Source organism: Panthera tigris, chromosome D2, assembly GCF_018350195.1.
Source record: "Panthera tigris isolate Pti1 chromosome D2, P.tigris_Pti1_mat1.1, whole genome shotgun sequence".
Lineage (NCBI taxonomy): Eukaryota > Metazoa > Chordata > Mammalia > Carnivora > Felidae > Panthera > Panthera tigris.
This window is the reverse complement of record NC_056670.1, coordinates 86632913-86658835: the sequence shown is the minus strand read 5'-3', so window position 1 is coordinate 86658835 and position 25923 is coordinate 86632913. Positions and strand designations below refer to the sequence as shown.

Here is a 25923-nt window from a genome sequence, read left to right as displayed (position 1 = left end):
TCGTGTTCCCCAGGGCCCACCTGGGGCTGCTGACTGGTCCCAACCGCTGACCTCTGCCATGCCCTTGGCCCTATCCCAACATACAAGGAGGAGGCCTGAGAGGAGATCATTCCAGGAGCCTGGGTGCTGGGTTGGAGGAGCCTCGGGGGCCTCTCGACGTGTAAGGACAAACCTATGGCCCCAGGAGGACACAGGCCCCTTTCTCCCAGACAGAGCAGGCTAGGGCCATGGTCACTGTTCCTGAAGACGCGTGGGATCCACATCTGCAAGGTTTATTTTTCCAGTTGGGGTGGGGTCAGGGGTCAGGAGTCGTCCCTGGGGTGGTAGATGTGGTCTCGATCCTCCTCTGGCCCCTGAAGCTCCTGGTGAGGTGGCAGTGACCAAGAACGGAGCCCTGCCTCGGCCTGGGCCTCCTCGGGCGGTGGGTGGTACAGGCTGTCACGGTCAGGCTCCGGGTCCCAGCTGGGCAGCCCCATGAGCTCATCGTCCCTTCCCAGAGAAGGGACGCCCCAGGGCCTAGGAGCACAGCTGGATCAGGTCCGCAGGTGCCACAGGAGGCAGCCAGCCAGCCCCAGTGAGGGCGCCCACCACCCTACAAGCAGCCTGGGGGCTCTGGGGATGAGACCTGGTGGGAATCTGCTCCCCCACCAGGGTCCCTGGTGGCTCTGTCCCATCACTCGCCAGAGGCCCCAGGGCCCCAGTGCCCAGGACAAGCATCGCCATCCCTCTCCCCCTCCCCACCCAAGAGCTATGACCAGGCGGTCCCCATGGGACCCAGACCGAAGGGTAGGCATCCTCACCACATGCCTGAGCCGCAGGGGGCCCCGAGAGGTTGCAGCGTCCCCAAGGGTGTCCCTGAGAAAACATCCTGGCCCAACACAGATGCTGCCCCGGCCACAGCCCTGGGCCATGGAGACCCAGAGAGTTTGGGCAGGAGTCCCCACCAGTCAGATGTCAGGCACTGTATCCTCTGGCCTGGCAAGGTGTGGCCCCGGGAGAGAAACCAGCCGAGGTTGCCTCGTGTGGATGCAGGGAAGCAATCATGGCTTAGAAGTGGCTCTGTCTGAGGCCACAGCCCTGGGGGGTGAGGGGATAGCCACCCTAGGGGATCAGTCTAAAGCCCTCAGACCCCGTACTCTGCTCAGTTTCTGACAGATCCCATGGGGTCCCATGCTGGCTGGAGCATTGCCTCCTCCTGAAGGAGGTTTCCCTTCCACCCACCAATGCCCTTAGCTTGGGGCCAGGGCCCAGAAGGGGCAACAGCAGGGGAAAACACAAGGGTCGCTGGGGACACTCACTCCTCTGTGTCCTGCTCAGGGGCCCCAACTTTGCCTTTGGTCTTGATGAGGACCTGGAAGGAAAGGATCACAGGTGTGGGCTTTGTGCAGTCCACAAGGGGTCCAAGGTCAGGGGACACCTGGACAGAGATGGCTCCAAGGCCCCTTGGACCGCACCTGCCAACTCCACCCCCTGCCCCGCCTCCTCCAGGGAATGGATGGAGGCCATGTGGTTACTAGAGAGACAGGACAACCCCTGGGGCTGCATCTGGACCCCCCCCCCCATCCCCGGCTGATGGCCGGAGGAGGGGGTCCAGTTCCTCTGGGCCCAGCCCTCTTGTGGAGGCCAGGGGAGTGTATGAAACAGGTGACCCCGTGGAGACCAGCTGTCACTTGCCGGGAAGGGTTGGGCCTTCCCAGGTGTGCAAGTCTGAGTGGTCTTGACCCAAGGCGGGGGTGGGGGTGGGGGACACAGCACAGAGTGCGTCTGAGCAGCGATGCCCAGGATGGAGGATGTGCCCTGGGGTTCACAGTGCCAGTGAGCGTCACCTAGGGCCCCTCCTCTGCCTGGGTCACTTAGGCATCACTGAGCCTTGCTTCTCAGACCCCACAGAGGGGCACGCTCCCCCTCATCCTTAGGGTCCCTTCCGGTGCCCGCAGGGCCACCCTGCACAGAGACCTGCAGTCACATTAGTGCCCTGCCTTCTCTGTCAAAGGCCAGCTTGGTGCCCTTTCTTCACATTCCTTGCTGATGGGGCAGGGGCTGGGCAGAGCAGCCCACACATACCTGGGGCTTGGAAGCCGAGTCTGCCTCCCCCAGCAGCAGAGCCGCCAGGCTGGCAACCAGGAGGAGCCTGAAGGGACCAGAGAGGAGAGTGAGAGGTAGGCCAGGGCTGCTCCTCTGGACAGGACAGCCAGGTGGGTGGCCTGGTGTCACTGGCAATGTGGGTCCCAGCCAGGGAGGCCTGGGGCCAGGTTCACAGGTAGTTTATTATCTCCCCATCTCACAGCCCAAGGACACACAGGCACAAAGAGGTGGGATGGCCACAGGCCCACACCTGCCCCCAGGCCCCCTCAGACCGGGTACCGCTGCACCCCACGTTCTGGACGGACCCCACGCTACCGGCCCCGGCCACCAGGTGGACCCTTCAGCTCCCAGCCTCTGTGCTGGTGGCTGCACGTGGAACCACACGCACCTCTTGGCCAGGGAGCGGTGTGCGCTCACAGCATCCTCTGCTTAGGTGCCGGGGGGCTAGGACTTGGGGCGAGGCTCTCGGAGCGCTCAGTGCCCACGGCACCCCTGAAGCTATGCGCCGCGGCTCCCTCAGGCCCCCCCAGGTCAGAGCTGTGGGTGCACAGTGGTGCCGGTACTGGGCAGGAAGCCCAGGAGGAGGCAGGTGGGATGGGGCACTCTGCCCCGACACATTCAGCCTGACCCCGAGGGAGGCCAGGATGGCCACCAGGGCAGAGGAGGTCAAGGACCAGCCCCAAGCAGGGAGTCCGAGGAGCAGCGGCCAAAGATAAGAGACACAAAGGAACACACGCAGGACAGGTGATCCATGAACCCAACAGCAAAGGTCCTGGAAGCCTCACCCAAGATGAGCAGGAGAACAGGGGGCGAGAGAGACTGGCGCAGTGAGTGTGTGCACGTGTGTGTGCGTGTGTGGATGGTGTGTGTGGATGTGCGTGTGGATGGTGGGAGGGTGTGATGTGTTCGTGCGGTGTGTGGTACGTGGGGGGGGGAGGTTGGGGGGGTTGTGCATTTATGAGCATGTGTGTGCATGTGTGTTGTTAAAAAACAAGACAACAGGCCCAGACTGGAATCGCTCACGCTAAGCCCCGCGTCACCAACCCGAGGCCTAACGACAGGTTAGGCTCCCCCAGAAATGGATCCTTACAGCAGTGAGGCGGGAACCGCCCAGCCCACACGGGGTAGGTCATCTGATCGGCCCCCGCTGTCCCCTGAAGAAGAGCGACCCACCAACCCGCCTTTGCTACCGTGACCTGCTCGTCCGCTCCTTCCGCCTCTAAGTTTTCCATCGCGACCGGCCCGTCGAGCGCCTTCCTGTCTGCTGGGTGGGACGCCGCCCAATTCTAACTGTGCTCAAATAAACTCAAAATGCTTCATATGCCTCAGTCTATCTTCTAACAGGCTGTGTGTACACAGGGCTCTTCCCGGCGCTCTGGGAAGGTTTCCTTCTGTCTATGCAGCTGGCGGGGTGACAGGCTGGGCAGGGCTGGGAAGGGCCAGGGAGCTCGGGGTCAGCAGGGGCATCAGATCAAGGCTTCCTACAAGCTGCCCGCCCCTGTAGCCCCAGACTCCATCCCCACAAAGACCTTTGCTTCTCTGAGTGGCTCAGCACTTTGGGGCTGAGGCACACCTCGGGAGCCAAAGGGCAGGGGTCCCCAGGCAGAGGCCGGCTCTAGTGCTGGGCAGGGGCTGAACTGGTTGCCTGCGCCTACGTGTCTGGACGCCACACCCACCGGCGCGCTGTCCAGCTGAGTCGGGGAAAGGACTTCACAGGACAGGACACGACGGGGCCCAGGGAATGGGGACGGCAGCGGTGAGCATGGGGTGTCCCGGCTTTGGGGCCCCCATCCTCTGCCAGGAAGACAGCTCTGGACCCCAGCCCTAACCCAGCGGCCCACCTTTCTGCAAGGATGCATGGCCTCCGGTTCAAGCTGGGGTCCCAAGAAGAACCCCACCCCAGAACAGGAGGGCAAGGGGAGGGCTCTGGCTGAGAGGAGGAAGAAAGGGGTCCCCCACAGGAGCAACAGAGCCTCTGACCCCAGGGCCCGGCACACACCCCAGCTGCCAGGCTGACATTCCCTCAGGGTAGCATCTGACCCCTGCCCTCAGCCCTGCCAGCCTCCAGCCTCCTCTTCTTGACCCAACCCTCCCTTTTGGGCAGTCACAGACGTGCTGCCTCCTACCTCCCACCTCCAGGGTGACTCTTGGGCCAGGGGACACCCCAAGGGACAGGTGTGCTCACAGGGGTGGCCCTCAAATCGGGTGCCCGGACGCAGACAGCAGATGGGCCACAATCTCGGCTGGCTCTGGAGGGAGGGCTCGACACCCTGGGGGCTGCAGCCACCACTGGCCTGAGGACAGAGCCGAGCCTTCCTCCCCCCGCCCCCGACCCTCTCCCCTGGAACCAGCCTGAGTGGCTGCACAGCAGAGCCCCAGGATCGGGTGGCGGGTCTGGCCTCAGAGGGATTGGGCATTACCTCCTCATGCCGCAGTCCCCTTCTCAGTGTAGAGGGTGCTCTCGGGGACCTGTAGTCCCAGATCCACGTAGACAGTAACTCAGACACTGGGCCCGCGCCTCCCCACCCACGTTTCTCAGGGTTTTATGGCCCCCATGTAGGCGTGTCTGGACAGAGGTCAGAGACCAGGGTTCCCAACTGCACCGGTGACTGGGTGCGCCCAGCTGGCTCCCTGCGACCTGTCAGTCCCGTGGCCTTCCCACCACCCACTTCAGGGCAGATCTGACACAGCTCTGCCTCCCACACCAGCCCCCACCCCGGAGTCTGCGTCTTCCTGCCCCCTCCTCCTGGTCTGGCCACCCACCAACAAAATGTCCTGACGTTGCAGGCCCGAGCTGCGCGCCCCGGGGGCAACGGACCCAAAACTGGGCTGACTGGTTGGCTGGAAGCTGGAAAAGCATCCCAGCAAACCCCGCCCCGGCCCTATGGGCACTCTGGGAACAGGCCCCCCCACCCCACCCCACCCCCCCCCCCGGAGCTGACTTTGCCCAAAGACACGCACAAGGGGTGGGGCTTCCCACAAGTCAGGGTGAGGACCGTTAAAACCAACCACGTCAGGGCTCTGGAACCTGACCTGTGGCACAGGAGCAATTGAGAAGTGGGTGCTCCAGCAAGCTGCTGAGCCCTGGGTATGAGCGGAGGGCGCCAGCGACCTCGCAGGGGGCTGCAGCGCCCTGACCCTGGGGCGCCGTGCCACACACAGAAGGAAGCAGGGCACGGGTTTAGTGCAAGGGAATCACTGAATGAACCAACAACAGCCATCTGCGGAGGAAATGCCAGAATCCAAGGTGGTTACCCTATACAATCTGAGACAGCCAGTTGTTTTTAAACAAATAGACTTGACGTTTTGAGTAATTTTAAGGTTAGAGAAAAATCTAACAGAAAGTACAAGTCCCATGGGGCGCCTGGGTGGTGCAGTCGGTTGGGCGTCGACTTCAGTTCAGGTCATGATCTCACGGTTCGTGAGTTTGAGCCCCGTGTGGGGCTCTGTGCTGACAGCTTGGAGCCTGGAGCGTATTTTGGATTCTGCGTCTCCCTTTCTTTTTTTTATTTCTTTCTTTATTTTTAATCTTCATTTTTGAGAGAGAGAGAGAGACGGAATGTGAGTTGGGGAGGGGCAGAGAGGGAGACCCAGAGTCCGAGGCAGGCTCCAGGCTCCAAGCTGTCAGCACAGAGCCCGACACGGGGCTCGAACTCGAAATTATCACCCAGGCGCCCCTCTGTGTTTCCCTTTCTATCTGCCCCTCCCCTGCTCACGCTCTGTCTCTTTATCCTTCAAAAATAAATAAAACGTTAAAAAAATTTTAAGAAAGTAGAGTCCTCCACACCCTGTGCTGTTCACGCATGTCTCCCCCACAATTAATACCTCGCATTAGTATGGCACATGTGTGACACTGATGAGCCAATTAAAACACACATTTTTGGGGAACCTGGGTGGCTCAGTCGGTTAAGCATCCAACTTCAGCTCGGGTCATGATCTCAAGACTAATGAGTTGCAGCCCCTCGTCGGGCTCTGTGCTGACAACTCAGAGCCTGGAGCCTGCTTCGGATTCTGTGTCTCCCTCTCTCTGCCCGTACTCTGTCTCTCTCTGTCTCTCAAAAATAAGTAACAAACACTAAAAAAAATTTTACAAAACACATATTTTTCAACCAAAAATCCGAAGGCAAAGAAACAAGAAATGTGTAACCAGTATTTAGGGGAAAGGGGGCGACAGAAAGTCTCTCTGAGTGGACCCAGACACTGGATGAGTGGAGAAAAAAATGAGTGGAAATCAGGCTTAAAGAATTAAAGGAACATTTGATGAAAATGTCTTAAGTAATTTTAATAAACCGAATTTTTTAAAGAATCAAGTGGAGATTCTGGAATTAAAAAACACAATAACTAAAACTTAAAAATTCACTGGAAGGTTTAGTAGAAGACACATTTAAGTACTTAATATCTTTAAGTCTGATCAACTGTCAAAGACAGATCCATAGAAATTATCCAATCTGAAGAGACCAAAAAAAAGGAGAAAAATGAACAGCATCTCAGAGACCCGTGAGACCACAATGTCAAGCACATGCATACACACCGTTCACGCATGCACACATGCACACGTGTACCCTACACGCACACACCATGTATACACACGCGTATCTCATTCACACGTGCAGCGTGCATACATGCAGACACACACACACGTACACATGTATATACACACCAGACGTACATATACATACAGATACATTCCCAGAAGAAGAGGAAGGAGAGAAAGGGGCAGAAAGAATATTTCAATACACGACGGCAGAAACATTCCAAACCTGATGAAATGCATTTACCATAGATCCAGTAAGCTCAGTGAGCCCCAGATAGGATACAAACAAAGACACAGCTAAACTGTTGAAATCTAAAGACAGAGCAAGTCTTGAAAACGGCAAAAGAGAGGTACCTGGGGGGCTCAGTCGGTCAAGTGTCCGACTCCAGTTCCGGTCATGATCTCGCAGTGTGTGGGTTCGAGCCCCGCATCGGGCTCTGTGCTGACAGCTCAGAGCCTGGAGCCTGCTTCGTATTCTGTGTCTCCCTCTCTGCCCCTCCCCTGCTCACGCTCTGTCTCTGTCTCTCAAAAATAAACAAATGTTAAAAAAATTTTTTTAAATATATATAGAAAGCAGGGAGAGAAAAGCACCCCCAGAAGAGCACCCGCAATCAGACCCACAGCTGACCTCCTCCTGGAGACGTTAGGGACCCGCGGGCGGAGTGCCAGAGGGAACAGCAGCCCTTTGGTGTGACCGCGCAGGAGAGGAGAGCGCTGGAGGCTAGTGCCACCCTTAGTCCACAGGCAGCCGAAGACGTTACAAGGAAAACTAGGGACTACGATTCCTCATGAACATTGACAAAAATTCTTAATAAAATATTAAAACACATAAAAAGGAATTTATTTTAGGAATGCAAAATTGATTTGATATTCACAAATCAACTGATATGTTACACTATACTGATAGAACAAAGAACACATGGTCAAGATGCAGAAAAATAATCTGACAGAATCCAAATCCATAAGTGATAAAAACTTCCAACTAGAAAGATGTCGGATAGTGAACATCGCATTTCAGTGAAAGATGGTGGATGGCTTTCTCCTGAAGAACAGGGATAAGGCAAACATGTCCACTCTCACCGTTTTTTAGCGCTGTCCTGTCGATTCCTTTTTTTTTTTTTTAATGTTTATTTATTTTTGAGAGAGACAGAGACAGAATGCGAGTGGGTTAGGGGCAGAGAGAGAGGGAGACAGAAGCAGAAGCAGGTTCCAGGCTCCGAGCTGTCAGCACAGAGCCCGGCGCAGGGCTAGAACTCACGAGCTGTGAGATCATGAGTCGTTGGACGCTCAACGGACTGAGCCACCCAGGCGCCCCTGTCCTGTCAATTTCAAGCAGCACAACCCCGCAAGAAGAAGGAAATTATGCTTGAATTGGAAAGGAGAAATAAAGCTGTCTTTATTGCAGATGATGTGACCCTGTATTTAGAAAGTTCTAAGGAATACAAAAAAAAAAAAAAACTAGTAGAAATAAGTAAATGAGTTTAATAAGATCTCAGGATATAAAATCAATATACAAAAATCAATTGTTTCTACATACTAGCAATGAACAATTTTAATGAAATTAGGGGAAAAGCTCATTTATGATAGCATTGAAAATAATAAAACACTTAGATTAATTTAACAAAAGCAGCACAAGACTAGTGCTGAGAAAACTGCAGTTCTAAATGGACGGAGAGGTGTCCCAGGTTCACGGACTGGGAGACTCGGTTTTGTTAAGATAGCCATTTTCCCAAAATTGATCTACAGACTTGGTGCAATTCTTGTCAAATTCCTAGCAGGATTCTTTGCAAAAATCTGCAAGTTGATCCTAAAATTTATGTGAGAAGGCAGAAACTCAGAAGAGCCAAAACAACTTTCTAAAAGAATGGGCAAAACTGGAAGGCACACACTACCTCCATTTCAAAACTTGCTCTCATGGCACAGTGATAAAGGACATGCCAGAGGCATGCGGGTTTGTACACAGAGCAGTGAGGTGGAATTAAGGGTCTGGAAGGAAGCCCATACACATGTGGACAACCAATTTTTGACAAAGATGTCAGAAACATTCAATATGGAAAGGTTAGTGTTTTCAACAAAAGACACCAAGACAAGCAAATACCCACATGCAAAAAGACCCTAAAAGAACTTAGACCTGTAACCTACATTGCACACACAAGTTAACTCAGAATGCATCACTTAAAAAAAATTTTTTTGAGAGAGAGAGACAGAGCAGGGGAGGGGGCACAGAGAGAGAGGAAAACAGAGGATCCGAAGCAGGCTCTGCGCTGACAGCAGAGAGCCTGATGTGGGGCTCGAACACATGAACTGCGAGATCATGACCTGAGCCCAAGTCGGACGTTACCTACTGAGCCAGCCAGACACCCCTTTTTTTTTTAATGTTTTATTTATTTTTGAGAGAGAGAGAGAGCATGAGGAGGTGGTGGGCAGAGAGAGAAGCGGACAGAGGATCCGAAGGGGGCTCTGAGCTGTCAGCACAAAGCCCAATGCGGGGTTCGAATTTATGAACCATGAGATCATGACCTGAGCCGAGGTGGGTGCTCAATCGACTGAGCCACCCAGCCGCCCCCAAAATGCATCATTCTTTTTTTTTAATTTTTAAAAAATGTTTATATTCGAGACAGACAGAGTGTGAACAGGGGAGGGCGCGAGAGAGAGGGAGACACAGAATCGGAAGCAGCTCCAGGCTCCGAGCTGTCAGCACAGCTTGAACTCACGAACTGCGAGATCATGACCTGAACCGAAGTCGGAGCCTAACCGACTGAGCCACCCAGGCACCCCAAAACATCACTCTTAAATGTAAAAGCTACAATTATAAAACCTCTAGAAGAAAAAAATGAAAAAATTATCATTGGCTTGGGTTAGGTAAACAGTTCCTAAGTATTGCACCAAAAGCATGGTACCTAAAAAAAAAAAAAAAGGATACATTGGACTTCATCAAAATTACAAACTTTTGCACTTCCAAAGATACCATCAAGAAAGAGAAAAGACAAGTCAGAGACAGAGAGACACTGTTTGTAAATCATATATTTGATAAGGGACTTGTATCCAGAATACATAAAGAGTTCTTAGAAGTCAATAATAAGACAAACAACCCAACTGAAAAGCATTAGGAACACTTGAACAGGTATTTCACATAAGCTATGTAAGGTTCACAACGTAGTGAGATATCACTCCATGTCCTAGATCAGCGCTAGGGACAGAATTGTTCCTCCCAAAATTTCTTATGTTGAAATTCCAACCCTCAGCACCTTGGAGTGTGGCTGTATTTGGATACGGGATCTTTGAAGAGATAATTGAGTTAAAATGAGGTCATATGGGGGGTTCAGTGTGCCTGACTCAGTCAGTGGAGCACGTGGCTTTTGATATTGGGGTCATGAGTTCGAGCCCCGAGTTGGGTATAGAAATTAAATAAACTAAAAAAACAAACAAACAAAAAACCCCAAAACAAACAAACAGACAAAACCAAGGTCATATGGGTGGGCCTAATCCATTCTGACTGGTGTCCTGAGAAAAGGGAGTGAGGACACAGACACACATAGAGGGCCCACCATCCAAAGACACAAGCCAAGGACAGAAGCCTCAGAGGAGACCAACCGTACCCACACCTCGGTATCAGGAACTAAATCCGACGTGTAGCCACCCAGTCCATAGTGCTTTGTCACAGCGGCCCTGACTGACCCATGCAGACGGCTGTCATAAAAAGACAGGCAGTAACAAGTGTTGATGATGATGGGGAAAATTGGAGCCCTCATACCTTGCTTGTGGCAGTGTAAAATGGTGCAGGCCCTCTGGAAAAGTTTAGCATTTTCTTAAGTTAAGTGTAAACTACCACCTGACCTAGCAATCCCACTCTTAGGTGCCTACCCAGGAGAAGTGAAGGCCTCCGTCCACACGAAGACACGTAAGACAACGTTCAGGGCAACGTTGTCAACAACGGGCAGAACTGGAAACAGTCCGGATGCCCATCAGTGGATAAAATGGGGCCCATCCATACCACGAGGTACTATTCAACAGCGAAAGGGGATGAATCACGGATACCTGCCGTTTTCCTTGCCCTCTTACACCAGCTGGGAGCCAGGATGCGCAGCCTGACCCCAGCCAGGGGGTCCCGTCCCCCACAGCGCCCGGCCTGACCCCAGCCAGAGGAGCCACAGCACCCAGTCGCTGCGCAGACGCCTACTGAGCACTTTCTCTGGGCTGCGGCACAGCAGTGACCAAGGGTGACAGGAGGGCCCTAGGAAAGCCGACAGCCCAGGGGTTTTAGGCAGGGAGACACGAGGAGGCTCTGCTCCGGGGACGTGGAGGCCAAACCAGCCGCGCCTGAACACAGCCGGCCGAGGGCAGCAAGACGGCGAGTGTGAGCACTGACCAGGGTGGTGGGGCAGGGCCTGGACACCCTCAGGTGAGGAGCAGCCAGCGCTCGGCCCGCCAGGGCGCCTACCCCCCTGCAGCGAGGTGGTGTGAGTGTGTGAGGTGTGCGTGTAAGGCTATGGGGGAGCCCAGGCCCAGCTTCGATTGGGGGGGCACCGTGGGAGGGGAGCGGCTGCAGCAGACGCAAGTACTCCCTCCACCAGCGTCGCCCAGGCAACAGCAGCCTCGCTCTCGGCTCGGCCCCTCCCCCGCCCCGCCCCGGCTGCGAAGCGTCTGGAACCGCGTCCTTCCTCCGCACCCTCGTCCTGCGACCGCGTCCTGCAGCAGCTGCCCGTCGGAGCCGCCTGTGAGCCATTTCCCCATTTCTCCTGGTGGAGCGGGGGGCGGGGGGGGCGAGTGTGCACGGGGCAGTGTGCACGGGTGTGTGAGGTACGTGTGCAGGCGCGTATGCAAGGTGCGTGTGCAGGGGTGGGAGAGTGGGGGGGGGGGGCACTGCGGCTGAGCCGATGGCGGCCAGGCCGAACCGGGGTCTTCCTTTGGGGTCTCTGCTGACGGAGCGGGGGTGCTGACCCCAGGCCTCCCGGAGGATCGGGGGCCTCCGCGGGGTGAGCCGCTGCCTGGACCTTCCAGAAGAACCCTAGGTGTCCAGCCTTGCAGAGACCCGACGTGCTGCCCGGATCCCCCACCCTCAGCAGAGCAGGGCAGCCGGGTGGGGGTCGTGCTGGTGACCGCAGCCCCTCTTCCCTGCAGATCTGAGAGAGCCATTGGGAGCTGGGCGTCCCCTGGGTAGGGAGGGGGCGCCAGTTGCGTCTGAGGGTGGGGGAGAGCAGGGGGGTGGGAGAAGCAGCGAGGTGGAAGGCGTCAGACGAACCAGACCCCGGGGAAGCGCTGCTGGCATCGAGAGCGGGGTGGCTGTGGCGGGGGCAGGCGCGCGGAGGGGTATCTTTCCAGAACCACCTGCCGCAGACCCAGGACGCGGGGCCACAGGTGGCTGGGATGCTGGACCAAAGCACCGCTGGGTGCGGACGTAGCTTCCCCCAACTCGGGCCTCGCGGGGCGGGGCTGGGGCCTGCAGTCCACAGACCCTTAGACCAAAAGCCAAGCCCACGACCCGCCCGCAGGGCATCTGGTGGGGCTGCGGCTAGGGCAGGGGCGGGGGGCGGAGGCCCGTGCGGAGCGCGCAGCGCCCTGCGCCCCGCAGTCACATGCACGGCCGCCACGCGCAGCACGCTCGTGCCCAGCCCGCACAAGCGCGCGCCCGGGCGCCCCGGCGCGCACCTCTCCTCGTGACGCAGCACACCGCGGGGGGCGGGGGAAGTGGGGGCGCCAAAGCGAGTCTGTGACGCACGGACCTGCCGCCCGGCTTCGGTCGGGTTTTCAGCCGAGGGCCCCTTCCCCGCCTGGCCGTCCGCGTGTCCGTCCACCCGCACGGCTCATCCGGTACCCCTTCCCCGAACGTCGGAGAGGAGCGTGCACGGCCCCCATCCAGGAGGGCACAGCGGTGGGGGGGGGGGGGGGGTGGGGAGCGGATGAGCTGCTGGAGAAGACGCAGTTACGGCGCAGGGTGGAGTGAGGGGGGCAGTGGGAGCAGCAGGGGCGACCCCCCAATTCCACGGAGTTCTGTGTCTGTCGTGTGAATGAGCCCAGCCAGCCTTCCCAGAGGGTCCCCAGGTCTCAGCGACGGAAATAAATGTTCGGGGGGAGGGAGTCCCACATGCAGCCCAGCCCCCTCCCCAGCATTACGCCTGGTGGGAGGGGCACGGAACCAGAAGCGGAGGGTCCAGAAGGTCCCAAATGGCTCCTTTCCTTCGTGAAGACTTGTCGTCGCCAGCCTCCGTTGCCATGGAAACCCGCGATGACGTAACCTGGACGTCACACCGCGTCGGAGGAGTTGGAGCTTAGGTTTGGCCCCAAGAGGACCCCAGAGGCGGAACCCCTTATAGGGAGAGGCTTCCTGTGGGGAGACTGTGCAGACCCCGCACACACCCGGCCTTCCAGCGGGGGTGGCCAACCACAGATTGACGGGAGTGCGGGAGGCGACACACTGTGCCCCTCGGCACTCTCCTCTGTAAATCGAAGGCTGATGGGGGGGGGGGGGCGGGGCTCCGCTGCTAGAAGGCCCAGGCACACCCTTCCCGCCCCCACGAAGCTTCTCTCAAGCCCTGAGCTCTTGTTGCCCCCACCTCCCACCGCCCCTTCCCCCCGCCCCCGGCTCTCCTGTCAGTCCCTCCCTCCGTGGCCCCTTCCCAGCGCTTTGGAGCCACATTTCCTTCCTTGCACTGGAAAGCCCGACATCTCTGTTTCTATTCTGATGGTCCCTTCTCCATCTCTGCCTCACCGAGCGCGGACGTGGTCTGCGTGGTCCTCCTGCAGACTAACCAATTGGTGCAAATGTGCCCCAGGCGGATCCCCTGCCAAGCCAGACTGTCCTCAGGAAAAGCCCTCCAGCAGGGGGTGGGAGTGGGGGGCGCTTTGCCGTCCTGTAAGGGCGCCCGGGCCAGGCTCGTAAATCCAAGGAGGAGCCCCAGCTCAGGGCCCTAGTAGGACCTCCCTCCCCAGGGCGCCCGGGAAATCCACGATGGGGGCGCTCCTGTCTTGCCCAGCCGGCTGCTTCTCTCGCCAGCCCCACAGAGCTGCTTCCTGGCCACGCCTCCCCCGGTCCTACACAGCCCCGGCCCCCTGCCCAGCACCTCGCAGGTTCTCCATCCTGGGCATCTCTCCGCCTCTCTGCCTCTGGGTAGGGGCTCCTCCTCTATGTTCCCACCCTGACTGCTCACATCCAGAACCCACAGCAGGGCCTGGCCTCTGGGGTGTGAGACTGGCACCTGTGGGCCTGATGGGCACCTGCGCTGGTGGGGCTGTTCCAGGGAGACGCATTTGGGGGTGGCGAAGTCACCCTAGGACAGAAGTTTGGGGGTGCAGAGGCACGCAGTGTGTGTAGGGTGGGTGCTGGCATTGGCGAGGGAGGGCCCCATGCAGTGGCCAGGGTAGGAAGCACAGCCCCTGGGGCTCCGCCCTTCGTCCTCACAAGGAAGAGGGTGGGGAGACAGCCAGGGCACAGTTGCCAAGGGACTCACCCTGTCTGCTCAGCGGAACCCCAGGGTCCACATCCTGGGGGAGGGCATGGGGTGGCCGTGCCTCTGCCATCACAAGAGGTCATAAAACAAACGTGCAGCCTAATAATGTAACAGAAGGGCACCCCAGCCATCCACCATCCAAGCAAAGACTAGAAATCCCGACGCAGCTCCCCTCCCCGACGGGCACCGCCTCTCAGACTCTCCAGACACAGGAGCAACGATTGGTCCGGGGCCCCCAGAGTGCGTGTCTCTAAATGCCGCCGATTGGTTCCTAAAGGTTGCAGTTGGAGTTCTCTTACTATCGAACCTTCCTTTGTGCGCGGCTTCTTTTGGCCACCGTTGTTTTGTGGGACTCAGGGCTGCTCTTGCGTGAAGCTGTGACCGGTCACTTCCGTTGCTCCAAGGACTCCGTGGTAGGAACACCCCCATTTATTTACTTGTGTCACTCTGGGTGATGTGTGGTGCTGTGTGCACATTCATGCCCACCCGTCCTTCTGCTGGGTGTCCACGCTGGAGTGGGGGCTGCTCGGCGTCGGACGTGAGTGGGTTACGTGAGCGGACGCCACCAGTGTGGCATCTCTCCTGGGTCCTGACGGGCTTCAGTGTGTCCCCTTAAGCTGGTTCTAATTTATCTCCCTCGGGGACTAGTGAGGGTGAGCACCTTTTTAGTATTCGTGGCCATTGAAATCTTTTTCTGTCCATTTTTCTATTGGGTTTATCTTTTTCTTTACCAACTTGAGATGTCCGTTTTATATTTTGGTATCTGCCCTGCGTTGGCTTCCTCAGGCCGCTGTGGCAAATTACCACAAGCAGGTGGCTTAAGACAACAGACATGTATTTTTCCATCGGCTCTGGAGATGAGAAGTCGGAAATGAAGGTTGGGGCAGGGCCGTGATCCCTTTGAGGCTCTAGGGAAGATCCTTCCTGCCTCTCCTGGCTTCTGGCAGCCCCACGTGTTCCTGGGCCTGTGAATGCATCCCTCCAACCTTCTCATCTGGACCTGAGCATCTCCCCGTGTGCGTCCACATTTCTCCCTTCTGTAAGGACACCAGTCATTGGCTTAGGGCCCCTGCAGTCCGGTATGAGGTCATCTTAACTCGGTTACATCTGCAGAGACCCTGTTTGCTAGTGAGGTTACATTCACGGGTGCCAGGGGTTAGGATTTGAATGTACCTTGTTGACGAGCCCACAAGTCCTTTGCCAGTTGCATATTGCAAACATCTCCCAGTCGTGCTTTCTGTTTCCATTCTTTGAAGCTGTGTTTTAATAAGCAGAAGTTCTTAAATTGAATGTAGCCCTTTGATGGTTAGTACTTACTTGTCATACTGAAGAACTCTTTCCCTCCCCCAGACCAGGAAAACATTCTCCTGTAGTGTCTTCCAGATGCTTTCCCAGCTTAGCTACATCCACATGGAGTAGATTCGTGTGTGTGAGGTGGGGTTTCGGTGCCTTGCTCTCCATGTGGACACATGTTTATCGAAAGGCGGCATCTCTGTCATAAATCTGTGGTCCGTGTGCACAGGCGTGTGTATACCACGCATCTGTACCACAAGGCTGCGCGACTGGCTGCACCTGGTGGACGAATCCTACCCCTCGGTCATTTTCAAGGGGTCACGTGTTCTTGTCCCCTTGGTTTTTATATAAACTTACGATGCCGGGCATGTTCACACACAAAAGAATTCTTTTGGGCTGTGGATTGGGTGTATTGGTTCTACAGATACGTTTGGGGGGAAATGATATTTTTAAACATAGAACCTTCCCAAATCCATGACCATTTCCTACCCCACTTACTGAAAGAATTTAGGTCTCCTTCAGTGTCAGTAATGTTTTGATTGAGGTTTTCCATGATTTTCGCATTAAGTCTGGTCCTGAGTGTTTAATATTTCCAATATCGCTTAAGTAGAATCTTTGAAAAGCTTATTTCCTAATCTGTTGTCACTAATGACCCCTGAATACCTTGGATGACCCTGCTGGCCTCACTCTTCAGCCTTTGTCACTTATCTGTAGAGTCTCGTGGGTGTTCTGCACATACAAGGTGCTTCATCTGTGAGCAATGAGAGTTTGGCCTGATCTCGTCCAGGCCTGTTTTCTCTCATTCGTTTTCCCTGCCCGACAGCTGGCTAAAACCTCCTGCGCTGTGATTTATAGAACTGATAATAACAGGCCTTGATATCTCCTTCCTCACCTTAAAGGCAAAGCTTTCACTGTTTACACTGTATAAGGACAGCTTAGAGGTTTTTGTGGATAACCTTTATCATCAGATTAAGGAAGTTTCCTTCTGCCCTTAAAGTGCTAATAGATAATTAAAATAATAAATGTTGAATTTTATCAAATACTTCTCCAGGTATTATTGAAGTTGATCAGGTGATTTTTCTTCTGTATTCCTTATGGTGAAAAGACTGATCACTCTTTTAAACAAATATTTATTTTGAGAGAGAGGGGCAGAGAGAGAACCTCAACAGGCTCTGAGCTGTCAGTGCAGAGCCCGGCGTGGGGCTCGAACTCACGAACTGTGAGATCATGACCTAAGCCAACGTGGGACGCTTAACCGACTGAGCCCCCGGGCAGCCCTTCCTTTCTTTGTTCTTATTTATCGGTCAGCCTAGAGGTAAAATCGTCTTGAGCTCCTGAGATGGGGGTGGAGGGGGTGGGGGGGCTGTGCGCTCCTCCAGGCACCTCCGCTGTCCTCGGCTGGTCTTCTGTCTCTCGTCAGGGTATTCCAGCCCTACTACTGTGCTCTGTGCAGTTAGCATTTGGATCTTCTCACCGATGTCCTTTCTGTACCTCTTCCTTACTTCCTGCATCTCCAGGAGGTTTGTCAGATAGAACACAGGACGCCCAGCTAAACTCGAATTTCAGACAAATAACTTTTTGATACGTCCTATTTTGCATATTACATGGGACATAGACTTCAGAAAACTTCCATTGCTTATCTGAAATTCAGATTTAACCAAGTGTCCTATATTTTTATTTGCACAGTCTGGCCACCTTACTCTCCAGCCTTCTATCTGGGATCATTTTCTGTTGAGCACATAGCTGCCCTTGGAATGTGCTGGAATGTGCTAGCAGGTTGGCTAGCTGCCGGCTCTGCCGGTGTTGTGTGTCTGGGCACTCCCTGGTCAGAGGCAGCACCCCTTGCATGGCTCTGGGACCCAAAGGGAGACCAGAGGGCAGGAAGGGACTAGAAGCCTATGGACGAACACACCCACTTTGTCCTGGGAGATTGGCTTGTCCCGGCCCAGGTGTGAGGAACGCCGGGGTCAGCTGGGGCCCTCTGGCTCCTGCAGCAGCCGGCATGGACGTCTGCTGGGTGCTGAGTGGCCAGTAACCTTGTGTCTACTCTGCACAGGACGAGGACCACCCATCACCATGGTGAAGCTGGGCTGCAGCTTCTCCGGGAAGCCGGGCAAGGACCCCGGGGACCAGGATGGGGCTACCACGGACAGCGTCCCTCTGATCAGCCCCCTGGACGTCAGCCAGCTCCAGCCACCGTTCCCGGACCAGGTGAGGGCCTAGACCAGCATGAGGGGGCGAGGGGCTCTTCTCAGCCTGCCCTGTGCATAGAGGGCAGTGGGGTGAGTTTTATGCAGATGTGGCCTCCCCCAACGTGCAGGAGAGCCAGCAGAGGTAGAGCCGAGCTGGACCAAAGCCCTAGTCGGCTATGGGTGATCCATGTGACCTGATCAGCTCTCTGGTCACCCAGAGTCACCCTTTCCTCATCCGTGAACGGGGGTCACTGTGAGGACTCCTACAACATCTTGCAGACAGTGCCTAGTCCATGGTGCTGCCCACAGGCGCTCAGCAAGCAAACAATTCCCATCCTTTCCTGAGGGCCTGAAACAGGGTCCTGGGGCAGGTGACCGATGGGGACCCGCTGTCAGGAGGGATGTGTGAGAAGCAGGGCTCGGCTCTAGCGTAGCCGAGCTGACTAGCATCAGGACTTGTCCCAGCAGGAGGGAGGGGGCAGGCAGCTGAAAGCTTTTGTCTGGGGGCCGTGGGGGTGGGAGCACCTCCCAGTGATCTGGGGGGGGGGGCAGCAGCCGAGTCCACCACAGGTCTGGATCTGGTTCTCAGTAGCCACGTGGGGAGGCTCAGTGCTCACCCCTTAGGAGCATTCACAAAGCACAGGACTATTTGCCTGTGCCCCAGGTGGTAGGGGCCTCAAGACTCTGGGAGCCGAGGAGAAGTCAGGGTGGACTTCCCGGAGGCAGGAACCAAGCTGTGGAGCACCTAAAAGGGAAGCTCCTGGCCTGGCAGGGAGAGCTGACTGCAGCCCCCAGACTAAGGGGCTCCCTGTGTGGTGTGGACAGGCCCCAGGGCCGCCCGGCCCAGCAGGCTTTTGGCCTCCACCTTCCGTTGGCCTCAGCTTGTAGCCAGTGGAGCCACTAGGCAGTCCTGGCAGATGGCCAGCACCCACACCACTGCCGGGGAGCTGACCCCTGGGCCTGACCCCGCCAGTCCTCCCGATTCAGGGTCCTCCTGGGCCATCTCTTTCCGCAGGTGGTTATCAAGACACAGACAGAATACCAGCTGTCCCCCCCGGACCAGCCAAAGAAGTTCCCCGACCTGGAGGCCCAGAAGCTGGCCTGTAACCACCCTGAGGAAGGACGCAGGGTAACCCAACCCTCCCGGGCCCATGGTGCCCAGCAGTCAGTTCCGTGGGGAGTCAGGGCAGGGGAGATGGCGAGGAGGAGGCTGCAGGCCATAGGTGGCCACATCTGGGCCAGGTGGGCCGGGACCTCTTGCTCACTCGCCTGCTCTCAGGAAGAGAGAGGGACAGGACACCACCCCGTTCAGAGGCCTTCATCCTGCTATGAAGTGGATGAGAACAGCATCTGCCTTCAGAGGGGCTCCTGCCATGAGCCACCCTGGGCCCCACCTGCTCCTGCTGTGTGTCCATTTTCCCTTAGTGACCCCTGGGTTTTCTAGGTATTATGGAAAGTCACTTATGCTATATATCTAGCTAATATTTTCACCCTTCCTGTTTTTTTAGCTCTTAAGTTTACTAAATGGTTTTGGGTTTGTTTTTTTTTTTTTTAATCATTTTTTGCACACCATTTCTAAAACCCTTTATTTTTCATTAGTGACACCTGTCATCTCCTTTCCTCCATTGTTTCTGAGACAAAAGCCAAACAGAAGCGAGAGGGGCTGTATGAGGACCGCCCTGGTCTTTCCAACAGTTTCACACCCCCCTCCTCGGGTCTCTCTCCTTCCCGCAGCTGCCCACAGCGCGGATGATCGCCTTTGCCATGGCGCTCCTGGGCTGTGTCCTGATCATGTACAAGGCCATCTGGTATGACCAGTTCACCTGCCCCGACGGCTTCCTGCTCCGGGTAAGGGCTGGCCAGCTGGGTGTACGGGGTCTGGGGTGGGGCAGGCAGCCGCGACCTTACTCTGCTCTGCTCGGGCGGGGGCGGAGGGGGGTGTCCCTGTGGAAGCACGGAGGTGGGCTGCCTCCCCTCCGCTTCTCGGGCCACGCCTAGGGAAGACCCCTGCGGCCCCGCCCTGATCCGCCCCCTCCCGCAGCACAAGATCTGCACCCCGCTGACCCTGGAGATGTACTACACCGAGATGGACCCCGAGCGCCACCGCAGCATCCTGGCGGCCATCGGGGCCTACCCGCTGAGCCGCAAGCACGGCACGGAGACGCCCTCGGCCTGGGGGGAGGGCTACCGCGCCGTCAAGGAGGGACCCAAGGCGCCCACCCAGGCGGGGGCGGCGGCGGCGGCGGCGGCGGCCACCGAGCCCCCCGGGAAGCCCTCCGCGCCGGGAGAGAAAGAGGCGGCGCGGAAGGCGGCAGGCAGCGCCCCGCCCCCGGCCCCCCAGTGATGGCCCCTCCGCACCTGCAGCCCGGGTAGGTGTGCTCAGGCGGCATGGGGGTCGTGGGCAGGGCGGGGGTCCGGTGAGCTGGAAGCCGGGGGACGGGGTTCAGCCTGGCACCTCTTCCCACGCAGGTGGGCGGCGAGGGGGGACGCGGGCCCACCTCGCAGCGCCGGCTCTCGCCCCTGCTTCCCTCTGTCTTGGCAGCGCCCCCTGCCGGCACCTGTGACCGCCCTCGCCCGACGCTCTCCCATCTCGTGGTCGTGCCCCTGCTTCCAGGACCCCTCGCTGACGCCCCCTGCCCCCGAGCTTGCAGCTCTGTTGCTTTTCTCTAAGTAAAGATTCATATCCACCTGGGCCTCTGTTTCTCCTGAGCCTCCTTGGTCCCGCTGACCTTTTCCCTGCCTTCCCAACCCCCGCCTGGGTGAGCGCCCGCTTCGTGTCTCCTCTGCTGCCTGGAGGAAGCCCCGAAGGATCCGGAAGAGCAGCAGCCACCGTGGGGGTGGGGGTGGGGGTGGGGGCAGTGAGGCAGCCCCGGGAAGCGGGAAGCCGCGGCCACGCAGGGAGAGGGGGAAGGCCAGCGCCCGGCATGCACAGGCCCACCGCTGCCGGGCTGCAAAGGAGTAAGTTCGCCTCTATCCAGGGCTGGGCTCCAGCCCTGACTGCTGCTTAGCCCCACATCCAGTGAGGCCCTTTCGCCTCCTACTGCCGGGCCTGGTCCTCACACACCTAACCCGTCGACCCGAGCCTCTGAATCCCCTTGTTCTGGGCAACCGCCTCACACAGGCACAAGTCACTGAAGAAATGAGCAAATGCATGGTTCCAAGGGGCCCGGGCCTCTGGAGAGGGGATGTGAGCCCATCCCTGTCTGAAAGGGGTCCCCACTCCTGGAGCACCCCTATCTCCCATTGCCTTGGAGCTAGAGGGGTGGTGGGAGGTCTGAGGATGTTGGAGCTGGCAAGAGTCTCTTCACCCAGCCCACAGCACCCCCCCCCCCCCACTACAGCACTTCGAGGCCTCGGGTCTGTTCCCACCGGGTGAGAGGTAAGCCCGGGCCCTAGTACCAAGGGCTGGGGTTAGAGATAACAACCTTGCAGGCTCATGCAGCCAGAACCAGGAAGGAAACAGGCATTTTCTGTACTGAGCAGTGTCAGGTGACACGGGGGGGGGGGGGGGGGGCCCTTTTTGGCCCTAGTGCAGTCCTGTGAGGGGACACGAGGGCTGGACACTCAGACTGAGTGTGGGACCCTGACCTCCAGCCTCCAGCCCAGGGAGGCAAGGTGAGGGGTCTGAGTGGCTTTGGACAGCAGGCAGTGACCAGGAAGTGGATGAGACAGGTGTTTGAAGGAAACCACGGACATGCTGGAGGCCGAGGGGGGGGGGGGCTTCTTCACCTCAGCCCCTTCCCTGGGTGGGCGGGGCTCAATCTCAGGACTCTGGGATCATGACTTGTCCCCAAATCAAGAGTCAGACCCTTAGCTGACTGAGCCACCCAGGTGCCCCTCCATTGACAATTCTTGTCTGAATCAATAATACTATATTTTCCAAGTGGCAATTATCTAAATTCAGCACTTTTCCTACATTTAGTGGTTGACATTCTATTGGCTTACTGTAAAGACAAGATTTCCCTTGCCCCCCTTTCCTCATTTATTTACATCAGTGTGACCCATACTCTCCCGTTCTATTCAACAGGCGACAATCTGTTACCACCACTATTAATTCTTATGTTCACATGTTTCATTCCGGGCTGGTGGAAGGCATCCTATTGACGTGCCCTCAGCAGTCTCGGGCGCTTCCTAGCTTTCTGGAGCAAAGATGCTCCAGGCCCCTCTTGGGTGTGGTTGTGGGTGTGGCTTCAGGCACATTCAGTGGAGAGAGCCGGGGTGTGATACATACATACACACATTCATCCGCACACAGTCCGTATTTCCCTCCTCCCTGTGAGTGCACGTATACACCTGTGCACGTGTGTGCAAGTGTCTACACCTGTACAGACACAACCCACATTTGATCAATACAATATATCCATACATCTATGGGCTATCTATGAGTGCACCTACGACATACATGAGTCTCCAGGCGTTCATACCGATACTTCTAATCCCACCCCAGAACTTCAGGGTTTATTCCAGCTCCCCCTTTCCTCGCTGATACCTCCATCCTCCAACAGGGAGAACCCTGGTTCCTGTTTTCCTCAATGTACTTATTTGCTTAGTCTTAGAACGCACTGGAATCCTTTTCAGAAGTGGTAACCCATACCATGGCACAAGTAAGCGTGCAAACTAGAGTCTGGTGCTCATTTAGAGTTCTGTCTTTAACTTGGGGATTTATAGTCAAAATGCTGTGTTCAAGGTAGGCGGTTTCTTCTTCACATCAGTGTGGCTGTGTCACTCCTCTGAAACATAGCGGAATCGCTTCGTACTGCTAGCACTGTTTCAGGGTCCTTCTCCCATTTGGCTGATTTTATCCTATCATTTTTAGCATGTAAAACGTGAACACGGCTCCACACGGTGTGTCCCACCCCCGAGGGAGATCAGTCTTCGTTACCAGCTCAGCCTGTCTGTGCGTCTTTTTGCACAGATGCACCTGCGTTTTACTTCTCCTATTTGACACTTTTCACTAGAAGGGTCTCTTTTCCCCACACAAACAACCACCAAATCTCCAGTCCCCCAGTACCAGCCGGTGTCCTACAGTTCAGTGCTATGACACCTGTTCCTCAGCGCCGGCACAGACCCCACAAGTGAAGGGCTCAGCCTCAAGAGCCCGCTCCCGATTCCGACGCCGGTCACAAGTATCGGGGCCTCAGGCCACATGCATTTCTCTCCAACTCAGCTACCGATTTGGGGACCCCCTCTTCAGAGTTGCTAACTCAGTATAACTACTCACAGAACTCAGGAAAGCACCTGCTAGATTACTGGTTTATTATAAAGCGTACAAATCAGGGACAGCCGGACGGAAGAGGCATAAGGCCAGGGGTGGGCCTAGGAGCAGAGAACTTTCCTGCACCTGGGTGTTCAGTCTGGAAGCCCTGGGAATCTCCTTGCTCTAACTAGTGCTCGGCGCCTTCCCTGTCACGCAGGAAATGCCGAGGGTCTCAGGAGCTCTACACCGGGACCCAGGACAAAGGCCAAACACATGCTTCATCCGAGCACATTCAACTAACAAACACAGAAGGTCATGCCACACGGTGCTCATGCGCTGTCCTCGTTCTGTCCCAGCTGCGGGCTGCTCCGCCACACGGGGCTCTTTACCGGGTTTACGGTACTTTGCTGCAATGAATAATCGACGCGTGTGCGGTTTGTATTGTGGGGAACTTATGTTCAAAGCAAATTCCTACCAGTGGTCTTGTTGGGTTAAATTTGTTTAATTTATAAAATTATAACATCTTATAATTTATACTTATAAACTTAAACCAGTGTCAGGGACACGAATTCCCGTCTTCTAGCTGGAGTAAGAATCACACTGCCGTGAGATAGATTAACAGGAGGAAATCAAACTTAACGATGTACGAAACAGGAAATCCACATAGACCTGGAAATTCCAAAGACAGGCGAAAGGAGGTACACATGTCGTCCTGAACCCAGGAGGAGGGGGTGGGGGTCCGGGACGTCGAAGGAGGGAATGCACTTCACAGCGAGATAAGAGAAACAGATGTTGGTAATTAGATGTTTGCCCCACCAGACAGATGAGTCACTCCGACAGAATGAATCTCGGTTAATAACCCTTATTCTGGGAAAGACACCCCGCCCCCGTTTAGATTCCTGCATGTGGTTAAGGGAAGGACAAAAGTTTCTCTTGAGCCCACAGGGTCTCAAGTGCCTTCAGCTCAAAACCAGCCACAAGCCAACGTGGCACATTCTGGAGAGGTCTGTCCTGAACCTCCCCAGCTTTCCCAAGCTTTAAAGCTCCATTTAAAAGCTTGCTTTCAAATGTAGTAGCTTTTGTGTGTCTCTTCACTCATTCTTTAATTTTCTTTTAACTTATATATTTGATATATAGTCAGTCTCTAATTTTTGTTTTAATGTTTATTTTTTATTTTTGAGACAGAGACAGAGCATGAATGGGGGAGGGGCAGAGAGAGAGGGAGACACAGGATCGGAAGCAGGCTCCAGGCTCTGAGCCATCAGCCCAGAGCCCGACGCGGGGCTCGAACTCACGAACCGTGAGATCGTGACCTGAGCTGAAGTCGGACGCTCAACCGACTGAGCCACCCAGGCGCCCCAGTCAGTCTCTAATTTTTAAAGACATTTCACAAACGTGATAAAGTTAATTAGATGCCCTGGGTATTTCAAGCTCTAACCATAAATTGATACAACTGATTCCAACCTATAAACAAAACCTTTACGAACATTTGTTCACTACTCACCATCTAATACAACGGAGTCAGAGTCAATCAGATCTTAAACTGGAATTCTCTCACACATTCTAAAACGAAAACCTTAGGTTATTGAGATTAACTTTCAACCTTTCAAATTAAAACAAGTCGTTTATGCTACATGAGCAACGAGCACAACTTCACAACTTGACTTGCCCCAGGACCTCTGGGCAAACCCAGTAGGGGTTGCAGGAGCCGCTCCGCACCCTCCCCGCATCTGTGTGCACAACTGCCCAGAGCACCCCATTCTCCCCAGGAGGCTCCGTGACAGGGTGTGCAGGTCCCTGCCAGGCCCCCTGCAGCGGGCCCGGCTCCTGTCTCAGGGTCTCACACATCCTCTGGGTGTCCTTTCAACTTTGTTCTTACCCAGATTTTACAGAAACCTCTTGCAAAAACCCTTTCCCAAGCTGGCCGCCCTGGAGTGGGACCGCAGGCTGGCTCACTTCAGGTGGGCCTGGCCTTCAGGGGTGCCCAGGACATACCCCCCAGAACCCTCTGCCAGGTTCGCCACCTGCTCACCGTCCCGTCCTAGGCTCTGCCCTCGGGGAGCCAACGCAGACACTCTCTGCACTTTGTTCACCCGTGGGTCTTGTCCACGGCGTGTGGCGCCAGTATTGGGGAGACTCGAACCCACAGCCCGGAAGGTCCTTCGTGAAGAAACTAAAAGAGGCTTTGTTGATAGTGTCAGATAAAATGTCCAAAAGTTAAAACAATTCTTACAGAAACATAGAACGTGTCCCAAGATCATGGGCTCCCACAGGCTGGCGGGACTCGGGGAGAACGTGAGGAGATCTGAGCTCAACACAGAAAGAAACCCTGGACCCTCAGGGGCCCAACCGGGCAGAGATGCACCCGGGCGCCGTGGCCTTTAGGGCCGTCCTTTCGCTGGACAGACTGCGTGCATGACCCGAAGTCCGGGGCCGGGCAGACCTAGGTTGTCAGACACAGTCAGCTCTGCTTCCTTCGGCTGAACATTCGGCAAGAAGGACACATTAGCAGGACACGAATTCTGTTTCTGTTCGGTGGGCTGTGGTTTCCACCATGACAAACACCAGGCAAACACACGGGATATGCACATGACACGCACATGCATGCACGCGCACGCACGCACGCATGTACACACAATGCGCACACACACGCGCCCTCACGCAGACGCAGACGCACACGCACGCACGTACACGCAATGTGCACACGCACGCACACGCGCACGCATGCGCACACACGTACACGCAGACGCACACGCAATGCGCACACACATGCACACGCGCTCACGCAGATGTACGCACGTACACGCAATTCGCACACACACATGCAGACGCGTGCACGCACACACATGCGCACAAGCATGCGCGCATGCAGAGACACACACACACACACACACAGGCGCGGGCACTCACGCAGACACGTACGCACACACAATGCGCGCGCACACAGACGCACGCACGCTCACACAGACGCACGCGGGTACACGCAATGCGCACACACATGCACGCGTGCTCACGCAGACGCACATGCGGGCACGCACACACACACAATGCGTACACGCAGGCGCACACGCACACAGACACCCACCGGCCCCATCGGTGTGCTGTGCGTTATGCCCCACCCCCAGCACCTGTCTGTGTGACTACCCTCTCCCCACTTGCTTCTCTCACTCCCTC

At 56.2% G+C, this 25923-nt stretch overlaps 2 protein-coding genes across 13 annotated transcripts; one reads left to right on the top strand and one right to left on the bottom strand.

Annotated features, from left to right (window-relative positions):
* Positions 1-262: 262 nt before the first annotated feature.
* On the bottom strand, positions 263-14198 carry PRAP1 (proline rich acidic protein 1). 3 transcript variants are annotated; one of them, XM_042961071.1, is made up of 5 exons: positions 14068-14137; positions 2065-2131; positions 1299-1351; positions 801-1077; positions 263-516 (listed from the first exon to the last, which is right to left on the bottom strand). In XM_042961071.1, the coding sequence occupies exons 1-5, from the start codon at positions 14135-14137 to the stop codon at positions 303-305; spliced, it is 681 nt and encodes a 226-aa protein (XP_042817005.1). In that variant the 3' UTR covers positions 263-302. The 3 variants fall into 3 exon arrangements, with proteins under 3 accessions (XP_042817005.1, XP_042817006.1, XP_042817007.1); XM_042961072.1 differs by lacking the exon at positions 801-1077 and having other exon boundaries at positions 14068-14198; XM_042961073.1 differs by lacking the exons at positions 801-1077; positions 14068-14137 and adding an exon at positions 12734-12842.
* On the top strand, positions 11249-20249 carry CALY (calcyon neuron specific vesicular protein). 10 transcript variants are annotated; one of them, XM_042961076.1, is made up of 7 exons: positions 12322-12430; positions 12807-12892; positions 17417-17571; positions 18568-18681; positions 19287-19400; positions 19594-19921; positions 20095-20249. In XM_042961076.1, exons 3-6 carry the CDS (start codon positions 17437-17439, stop codon positions 19894-19896), a joined length of 666 nt encoding a protein of 221 aa, XP_042817010.1. In that variant the 5' UTR covers positions 12322-12430; positions 12807-12892; positions 17417-17436; the 3' UTR covers positions 19897-19921; positions 20095-20249. The 10 variants fall into 10 exon arrangements, with proteins under 10 accessions (XP_042817011.1, XP_042817010.1, XP_042817016.1 ...); XM_042961074.1 differs by lacking the exons at positions 12322-12430; positions 12807-12892 and adding exons at positions 12910-13058; positions 13614-13727; XM_042961077.1 differs by lacking the exons at positions 12322-12430; positions 12807-12892 and adding an exon at positions 11249-11336.
* The last annotated feature ends 5674 nt before the right edge of the window (positions 20250-25923 follow it).